At 44.7% G+C, this 10,426-nt stretch overlaps 2 protein-coding genes across 2 annotated transcripts; both read right to left on the reverse strand.

Moving 5' to 3' along the window:
* Positions 1 to 668: 668 nt before the first annotated feature.
* On the reverse strand, positions 669 to 2,847 carry LOC103654269 (protein FAR1-RELATED SEQUENCE 3-like). Its single transcript, XM_020551917.2, has 3 exons — positions 2,485 to 2,847; positions 1,824 to 2,088; positions 669 to 1,734 (listed from the first exon to the last, which is right to left on the reverse strand). The coding sequence occupies exons 1-3, from the start codon at positions 2,650 to 2,652 to the stop codon at positions 1,655 to 1,657; spliced, it is 513 nt and encodes a 170-aa protein (XP_020407506.1). The 5' UTR covers positions 2,653 to 2,847; the 3' UTR covers positions 669 to 1,654.
* A 368-nt stretch (positions 2,848 to 3,215) lies between these two features.
* LOC103655764 (protein FAR1-RELATED SEQUENCE 11-like) lies at positions 3,216 to 5,758 on the reverse strand. Its single transcript, XM_020552258.1, has 4 exons — positions 5,678 to 5,758; positions 3,564 to 4,060; positions 3,356 to 3,479; positions 3,216 to 3,221 (listed from the first exon to the last, which is right to left on the reverse strand). Exons 1-4 carry the CDS (start codon positions 5,756 to 5,758, stop codon positions 3,216 to 3,218), a joined length of 708 nt encoding a protein of 235 aa, XP_020407847.1.
* Positions 5,759 to 10,426: the final 4,668 nt, after the last annotated feature.

Below are 10,426 nucleotides of genomic sequence, written 5' to 3' on the forward strand. Positions count from 1 at the left end.
TCGAACAATTAGATTCATGCAAAAACAATCTGTTGTGTTATGCAGTAGTCAGAAACAATCAGTTGTGTTATGTTATCTCCAGAAACAATCCAGTAATGTTGTTTAGGTTGCAACCAGCGCACTGGTTCCATTTGCAACTGGTCTATTCATCTAGTTGTTATCGTACTCTAAACTGCAGTTAACAATTTTGTTTGAAAAATCCCAGCCATTGCAGTTGCAACCAATGTATATGTTTGTGTTCTGTACCCACCGGCGAGGTGGAGCCCTTCCATATGAGGCAGTTGCAACCAGCGTATATGTTACAGTTGCAACTGAAATTGTAATCGTAGTTGCAACTGACCATGACCACTCATTTTTATTTCTATGTTTGGTAACCAGCATGATGGCAAACTTTGCAAACCTGTTTATGAGTAGTAGCAGCGTATATGTTACAGTTGCAACTGAAATTGTAATCGTAGTTGCAACTGACCATGACCACTCATTTTTATTTCTATGTTTGGTAACCAGCATGATGGCAAACTTTGCAAACCTGTTTATGAGTAGTAGCAACTGTTATATGATAATAAAACAAGATATATTTTAATTATATGTCGAGACGTAAACAGATAACACAGATTCATGTATTATTCAGTGTATACATACAGTTGCAATGAGCGCAACTACGATGTTGCAATTGGTTGGTCATGTGTGTCCACTGTTTTCCGAACAGTCACACAGTCATTATTGAGTTTAACTTACACAGAGTTATAAAATAAGATAAAATTGAAATATTACATTGGAGATTCAGTCAGATTCATAGTCATCCTTAATCACTTTCGTCCTGGTAATTAACATGGCAAGTTGTCGCCCTCCTAATTCTTGCAATCACCGTGTGTGCTGCTGACTCCTGCACCGCCATAGTGCACCCAGATTGCTGTGTATCATCCCCCTCACTCTGTGCCTCATCTTGATTCCCATCTAGTCCTTTTTTTATTGTTGGGCGACCTCTTTTTCTTGGAGTCCAACCTACAGTTTTTGCACTTCTCTTTTTGTCCTTGTTCTCGGCCGCTCTGCTTCTGTTTGGGTTCTGAGGGCATGTTGTGCTATAGTGCCCCCTAACATGGCAGGTTTGGCACTCTCTTATGCCCTAACCACCACTATATGTGTTGTATGGATTAGCAGGTTCCACACTATTTTTAGCACATTTAGCCCCACTGGCAGACTTCCTACCCTTCGTGCGCGACACTGGCGGTTCAGTCAATCTTAGATCAGTGAGGCAGTTTGCAGAATCTGGATTCAGGCCCGATTCCGGTGGTGGTGTAGGTCCAGTTGGCATCACAACAGGTTCTATATTGTTGTCAGAACTTTGTTGTGTTGGTGCAATGGGACCAATATTCCGCCGTCCTTCTGCATCTTGCTGCAACTTAGTATTTGTTGCTTCGTCCGGACCAATCAGACCAATCTCCGCTGTTCGTAGAAGCTCAATCCCAGGAGTTATCATGTCGATGTGCCTGATAGTTTCAGTGTATGCTCTATCAGATTTGCTTCCCGCTCTTCCCAGTCGCATTAACTTTGGCAGCAGCTTCGACAACCTTGACTGCTCTGTCTCATTTTGACCACCAACACTCACATCGTGCCGGTCCCACGGAACCACAGATCTTGCATTACGTGTATATCACTTCAGAATGTACTTTTCAGGTATGTTTTGGACTTGGAGGTGGGTGAATGCCTTTATTATGTGCATGCAGAACAGACCTGCATTTTTTTGTTGCAATTTGGATGTAAATATGCAGGAACATCAATGTTTAATTTTGTTAATGTAACGAGGTTGCAATTCATCTCACCTGTATGCTCCCACTGCATGCATTCGCATTTATACACGCCTGCTGCTTTGTCAGCCACCACTTTGAATGCGTGTTGTGCCCAGCAAAATGTCCCATCGCCTTTCTCATGTTTCACCAAGTAACCGCATTCCACTCCCGGATCAGGCTCTATCACAAAAGCTGTGCTGTTAATATATTCCCTCTTGTATTCATTGTACACAGCCCTGGTGTACACCCTGCTGAGTTGCTCATCAAATCTTGATTTGCAGGCTCTGACAACTTCAGTCTGCATCAAGACCAGCAGTTGCAATCACATCAGACAACAGTTGCAATTACACGAGACAGCAGTTGTAATCATTGTTTGTTTAACCAATTTTTGGGCATAGTTATATAAAAGTTGCAATCACACCAGACCATCAGTTGCAATTACACCAGACAACAGTTGTAATCATTGTTTGTTTAACAAAATTCCCTAGAGTTATTCAGTGCTTGCATCCACACCACACCAGCAGTTGCAATTACAACACAACAGTAGTTGCAATCATTTTGTTTACATTTTTTAACAGATATTTGGGTAGAATTATACAGTAGTTGCAATCACACCACACCAGCAGTTGGAATCATTTATGTTTAACAGTTTTTTTACAATCAGACCAAAAAATTCAGGGGTGTGGGCAAATACCTGTGAGTAGTGTGATTCCCCAGCATCCATGTGGTCTGTGTGCTGAATCGAGTCAAGCACCCTCTTTGCAAATATATGCAGGCTTGTCACATTGTTAACATAACCATCTTTCAAAACCCTGTTTTGGCTCTCAGATCTCTGGGTGGAAGTCATTCGCCCACAGTACATGCCTTTGAAATATGTTGCTATCCATCTCTTCCTTTTTTGCCACAATGCAACAATTGCAGGGTGTTCTCTTATGCCACATTCATCCACCAGTTTATTCCACTCCACCTCAAATTGTGTGGGCCCCAGAGGATAGTTTATCAGGGACTGCAGTTTCTCCTTTAGATTATTATCATTGTGCAATTTGTACAGCTCCTCGAGTTCGTAATCCCATGTTCTGGTTATGTGCCATCGACAATTTTGGTGTTGTGTCTTGTTAAACACAATCCTTATTGCTTCCTTCATCGCTGCATCTTCATCTGTTTGTCAAAAATAAAAATCAGCAAAAAAACCCCAATAGGTTTGCAATCAAGCAGTTTAAAATATTGCAATCATCTTCAAAGATACAGTTGCAACAACACAACAGTAATTATGTGACAAGCATTTTTTGTAGCCAAAGCATACCTGTAAGAATCACAAAAGGTTGCTGACCACCCATGCAACTTTTAAAGGTCTCAAAAAGCCATCTGAATGTGTCTATTGTTTCATCCCGAAGAAGTGCTTGGCCAAAGGACACATTTTTCAAATTATTGCTACAACCCACAAACATGGCCAACGGCATATGCTTATTGTTAGTCTTGTGTGTTGTGTCAAATGTGACTACATCCCCAAAATCCTTGTATTCTGCACGCTGACTTGCATGACACCAAAAAATGCTCCGAAGCACATTTGTTTTTTGTTCAAAATCCACATCCCAGTAAAAGTATTCATTGTGTTCTTTGCACTCCCTGAAAAATTGGAACAGTTTATCCATGTCACCATCCCTCTCCTCCCTTGCTTGCTCAGCTTTCCTATACCATAAAAGAAAAAACAAATGAAGATGCTGTTGTCAATATATCGCACAAAGATATGATGTCAGTTTTTTTATGACCTACTTGTTATGGACATCTTTCTCTGTGAACGGCCAGTTTTGACGGCCTCCAAATAATTCTGACATTACATTCATTGCTGCCTGTGTTGGCACACCACTCTTTGACATGATTGCAAACAGGTCATCCAACGCTGCCTCCCTCTGCTTATGAGAATGCATATATCTCACCATCCTTGGTGAGGGTTCAAGTTTGTGATTGTGTGCTTCCTGAACATGATGAAAATACCAAATATTGCGCTTCTTGTCCTCCTTCACCTTCACATAAGCAGGGCAACCAATTCTCATCGATGTCTTATTTGTCATAGGCTCCTCATTCTCTTGACCTGGCTTCAGAAACCCCTCACGGTTGCAAACCCAGTGTCTGGTTTCTTTACTAGTCCTTTTTGTCCTGACACTAAAACCAGCCAATTTTGCATAGTCAAGGTAAAAGAGGTAGGCTTCTTCTTTTGTATCAAATGTTTGCTGCACCCTGGGGACAAACACATCAAGTATGTTTGCATCCTGCAGGACAACACGCAATCATGAGTTTTGCAATTAGAGGATACACATAGTTGCAATCAACAAGCAACAAACGTTGCAACTCGAGCACAAACACACCATGCAACTGTAATCAGTGAGTAAAAACAGAGACTCAAGTTTGCAATTAGAGTATATACCTAGTTGCAATCAACAAGCAACAAACTTTGCAACTGGAGCACAAACACACCATGCAACTGTAATCAATGAGTAAAAACAGAGACTCAAGTTTGCAATTAGAGTATACACCTAGTTGCAATCAACAAGCAACAAACGTTGCAACTGGAGCACAAACACACCATGCAACTGTAATCAATGAGTAAAAACAGAGACTCAAGTTTGCAATTAGAGTATACACCTAGTTGCAATCAACAAGCAAACAACGTTGCAACTGGAACACAAACACACCATGCAACTGTAATCAATGAGTAAAAACAGAGACTCAAGTTTGCAATTAGAGTATACAGCTAGTTGCAATCAACAAGCAACAAACGTTGCAACTGGAACACAAACACACCATGCAATTGTAATCAATGAGTAAAAATAGAGACTCAAGTTTGCAACAAACGATGCAACAGAAAATCAACAAACCACGCACGGTGGAGCAACAATTTTTGATTGTTTTTTTTCTTACCGGATGGAACAGCTGGGCTGCATCCGGAGTGATCAGCGATCCAGGTGGAATTGAAGGCGGTGGCGTCAGCAACGTTTTGTGATGCAAGGGATCACCTGATCCGCCGCGTACACCCGCTCCCGTTGTCGCAATCGGAGACGGCAATATCGGATCAGCACCTCCAGCCACAACAATCGCCAAGGAATTAGGGGAGGAGCATCGAGGCGATTCAAGGTGCGGCAGCGACGGTGGGGCCATGGATCTAGGGTTAGAGGATCGGAGGAAGGAGGAGACGGCGGCGGCGCGGTGACAGGGATGCGATCGGTGGCTGCGGGGTATAGGGTGGCGCGGGGTAAGGGAGTCGCGCTGCGGCGGCGGGGGGCAGGGAGGCGTGGGAACAGGATGGCTGAGGGCGCGATGAGGCTTGATGGGGGTGTATTTATATATTACGTCTGGGTGCATTCAATATAGAGAATGCACCCAGGTGCATTTTAGTGGTGTCGTGTATATATATATATATATATATATATATATATATATATATATATATATATATATATATATATATATATATATATATATATATATTAACCTCTGGGCTTTCAATAGCGTTAGAGGAAGCTTAGGCCAGACGGTGCCATCTGGTTAAGCCGGATCAGGTCATAGCGTCTATAAAAGATGTCTAGACCTCTAGGAATCAAGGCTCGACGATGGCTTCTTGCGGCGTGAGACGCGAGCGGCAAGTGGCGGCGCCCTAAGACACGAGCATCGCAGTGGTCGTGCCTGCACGAGCGGTGGTGCGAGTGTTAGGGGCGACAACGCTTGATGACAAGCAGTTGCGCGAGCCTCTATGGCATCAACGGCCCGACGCTGAGTGGTAGCGCGAGCGTCTGTGGCAGCAATCGTCCGAAGCTAAGCGGCGATGGTGGCGGTTATCGCCCGCGACAGCATCCGAAGACTATCTTCGATCCGGCGCGTCTCGGGCGTACTTCGACAGAGATCACCTCTGATCTGGTGGTTTCAGAGACGTTCGCCGATCCGGTGGTCTTAAGGTCGTCCTCCAGCGACATCCTTCCACCTATCTATGTTTACGCCTTACATGATTATGTTTTATGCCTACAACCTACACTATTTATGCATCCTATTGAGGATTTTTATGATGATGAATACGATGTCTCTCACGTAGCTTCAGTTTTTGAGAGCACCTAGAGGGGGGGTGAATAGGTGATCCTGTAAAACTTAAACTTATAGCCACAAAAACTTGGTTAATCGTTAGCACAATAATTGCCAAGTGGCTAGAGAGGAGTCAAAACACAATAACCACAAGAATTCAATCACACAGATGACACAGTGGTTATCCCGTGGTTCGGCCAAGTACAAAACTTGCCTACTCCACGTTGTGGCATCCCAACGGACGGGAGTTGCACTCAACTCCTCTCAAGTGATCCAATGATCAACTTGAATACCACGGTGTTCTTCTTTACTTTGATCTTTTCCCGTTTGCAAGGAATCTCCACAACTTGGAGTCTCTCGCCCTTACAATTGAATTTCACGAAGAAGCACGGAGTAAGGAAGGGAAGCAACACACACAAATCCACAGCAAAATGCGCACACACACGGCCAAGAATCGAGCTCAAAAGACTATCTCAAAGTTCTCACTAGAACGGAGCTCGAATCACTTAGAATGACAAACGAATGCGCAAAGACTGAGTGTGGATGATCAAGAATGCTCTAAGGTTGCTTGTGTTTCTCCTCCATGCGCCTAGGGGTCCCTTTTATAGCCCCAAGGCAGCTAGGAGCCGTTGAGAGCAAATCTGGAAGGCCATCTTTGCCTTCTGTCGTCGGGTGCACCGGACAGTCCGGTGCACACCGGACACTGTCCGGTGCCCGATTTATTTCCATAAATAGCGCAGCCGACCGTTGCCGACCGTTGCAGATCTGGGAGCCGTTGGCGCACCGGACATGTCCGGTGCACACCGGACAGTCCGGTGCCCCCTTCCGACCGTTGGCTCGGCCACGTGTCTCGCGCAGATCGCGCGGCCGACCGTTGGCCCAGCCGACCGTTGGCTCACCGGACAGTCTGGTGCACACCGGACAGTCCGGTGAATTTTAGCCGTACGCCGTCGGCAAATTCCCGAGAGCGGCCTCTTCGCCCGAGGCAGCCTGGCGCACCGGACACTGTCCGGTGCACCACCGGACAGTCCGGTGCCCCAGACCGAAACAGCCTTTTGGCTGTACACAGCCAACTCTTCTCTTCTTCCTTCTTTCTGTTTCTAACACTTAGATAAGTATATTAGTACACAAAACCAATGTACTAAGGCTTAGAAACATACCTTTACTTGTGATTTGCACTTTGTTCGTCCTTGGGCATAGATTCACATTTAAGCACTTGTGTTGGCACTCAATCACCAAAATACTTAGAAATGGCCCAAGGGCACATTTCCCTTTCAATCTCCCCCTTTTTGGTGATTGATGCCAACACAACATAAAGCAACTAGAACAAATGCAATATCACTTCAAATAAAACTCAAATTTATTTTGATTCAATTTTGGCATATATGGATCATCCTTTGCCACCACTTGGTTTGTTTTTGCAAATCAAACTCAAATCTCTATCTCTAAGTCAAACACACATGTTGAAGCATAAAGAGAGTCATTCCAAAAGAGATTGACCAAAGATTTCAAAAACTCCCCCTTTTCCCATAATCACTACTTCTCCCCACAAGAAGCCAACTTTTGACAAAGGAGACAATGAAAGAGTTTTGACAAACCAAAAGCTCTACTCTACTATTTTCAAATCTCTCAAGTGGTAGCTGATCCATTTATTGCTTTGGCCTTTATTTTCTCCCCCTTTGGCATCAAGCACCAAAACGGGATCAACTTTGGCCCTTTTAACCCCATTGCCTCACCAAAATTTTCAATTAAGAGCAAATGGCAATAAGAGTTCATGAGATGGACTTGGAATAAGTTACCCTCTCATCGGAGTGCAGTGGAAGTCTTTCTTGGTCCAAGTCCACCTTTTCCTTTTCAATTCTCCTTTGAGGCTAAAACAAGCAAACTCAACCACATGGTTAGTCTCAAAGGGTCAAGTTGTAACACATCTCCCCCTAAACATGTGCATCACTTTGCAACGGACTTGTGAGGTCCAGGGAGTGTTTGTACAACTTGAGCACCACAATAAGCAACAAAATGCAAAATGATCAAAAGCATAAACACATGTATGCTACAATTCAATCGAAGTTCCGCGAATCTAGGACATTTAGCTCACTACGCAGCCTGCAAAAGGTCTTCTCATCTAGAGGCTTGGTAAAGATATCGGCTAGCTGGTTCTCGGTGCTAACATGAAACACTTCGATATCTCCCTTTTGCTGGTGGTCTCTCAAAAAGTGATGCCGGATGTCTATGTGCTTTGTGCGGCTGTGCTCAACAGGATTTTCCGCCATGCGGATAGCACTCTCATTATCACATAGGAGTGGGACTTTGCTCAGATTGTAGCCAAAGTCCCTGAGGGTTTGCCTCATCCAAAGTAGTTGCGCGCAACACTGTCCTGCGGCAACATACTCGGCCTCAGCGGTGGATAGGGCAACGGAGGTTTGTTTCTTAGAATGCCATGACACCAGGGACCTTCCTAAGAATTGGCACGTCCCCGATGTACTCTTCCTATCGACCTTACATCCAGCATAATCGGAGTTTGAATATCCAATCAAGTCAAAGGTAGACCCCTTTGGATACCAGAGCCCGAAACAAGGCGTAGCAACTAAATATCTAAGGATTCGCTTCACTGCCACTAAGTGACATTCCTTAGGATCGGATTGAAATCTAGCACACATGCATACGCTAAGCATAATATCCAGTCTACTAGCACATAAGTAAAGTAATGACCCTATCATTGACCGGTATGCTTTTTGATCAACGGACTTACCTCCTTTGTTGAGGTCGGTGTGTCCGTCGGTCCCCATCGGTGTCTTTGCGGGCTTGGCGTCCTTCATCCCAAACCGCTTCAGCAGGTCTTGCGTGTACTTCGTTTGAGAGATGAAGGTGCCGTCCTTGAGTTGCTTCACTTGGAACCCAAGGAAGTAGTTCAACTCGCCCATCATTGACATCTCGAATTTCTGCGTCATCACCCTGCTAAACTCTTCACAAGACTTTTGGTTAGTAGAACCAAATATTATGTCATCGACATAAATTTGGCACACAAACAAATCACCATCACATGTCTTTGTAAAAAGAGTTGGATCGGCTTTCCCAACCTTGAAAGCATTAACAATTAGAAAGTCTCTAAGGCATTCATACCATGCTCTTGGGGCTTGCTTAAGTCCATAGAGCGCCTTAGAGAGCTTACACACATGGTCGGGGTACCGTTCATCCTCGAAGCCAGGGGGTTGCTCCACGTACACCTCCTCCTTTATTGGCCCGTTGAGGAAAGCGCTCTTCACATCCATTTGGTACAACCTGAAAGAATGATGAGCGGCATATGCTAGCAAGATACGAATTGATTCTAGCCTAGCCACAGGAGCAAAAGTCTCCTCGAAATCCAAACCTGCGACTTGGGCATAACCTTTTGCCACAAGTCGAGCCTTGTTTCTCGTCACCACCCCGTGCTCGTCCTGTTTGTTGCGGAACACCCACTTGGTTCCCACTACATTTTGCTTCGGACGAGGCACCAGTGTCCAAACTTCATTCCTCTTGAAGTTGTTGAGCTCCTCCTGCATGGCCAACACCCAGTCCGGATCTAGCAAGGCCTCCTCTACCCTGAAAGGCTCAATAGAAGAGACAAATGAGTAATGCTCACAAAAATTAACTAATCGAGATCGAGTAGTTACTCCCTTGCTAATATCACCCAGAATTTGGTCGACGGGATGATCCCTTTGAATCATCACTCGAACTTTGCTGTGGTTCGAATAGCGGCCGTTGGAACATCTTCTTCATCTACATCATCACAATCAACAACTTGCTCTCTTGGAGAGCCATTAGTCTCATCAAATACAACGTCGCTAGAGACTTCAACCAAACCCGATGATTTGTTGAAGACTCTATACGCCTTTGTATTTGAGTCATAACCTAATAAAAACCCTTCTACAGCTTTGGGAGCAAATTTAGAATTTCTACCTTTCTTCACTAGAATGTAGCACTTGCTCCCAAATACACGAAAGTAAGATACATTGGGTTTGTTACCGGTTAGCAGCTCATACGAAGTCTTCTTGAGGAGGTGGTGAAGGTAGACCCTGTTGATGGCGTGGCAAGCAGTGTTCACGGCTTCCGTCCAAAAGCACTCGAGGGTCTTGAACTCTCCTAGCATCGTCCTCGCCATATCGATGAGCATCCTGTTCTTCCTCTCTACCACACCATTTTGCTGTGGTGTGTAGGGAGCGGAGAACTCGTGCTTGATCCCTTCCTCTTCGAGGAACTCCTCTACTTGAAGGTTCTTGAATTCGGTCCCGTTGTCGCTCCTTATCTTCTTCACTTTGAGCTCAAACTCATTTTGAGCTCTCCTGAGGAAGCGCTTGAGGGTCCCTTGAGTTTCAGATTTATCCTGCAAAAAGAATACCCAAGTGAAGCGGGAAAAGTCATCAACAATAACTAGACCATACTTACTTCCTCCTATGCTCAGATAGGCGACGGGTCCGAAGAGGTCCATATGCAGCAGCTCCAGAGGTCTTGAAGTGGTCATCACATTCTTGCTGTGATGTGCTCCTCCCACTTGTTTACCTGCTTGACAAGCTGCACAAGGTCTATCT

The sequence above is a fragment of the Zea mays genome, chromosome 4 (assembly GCF_902167145.1).
Source record: "Zea mays cultivar B73 chromosome 4, Zm-B73-REFERENCE-NAM-5.0, whole genome shotgun sequence".
Taxonomy (NCBI): Eukaryota; Viridiplantae; Streptophyta; class Magnoliopsida; order Poales; family Poaceae; genus Zea; species Zea mays.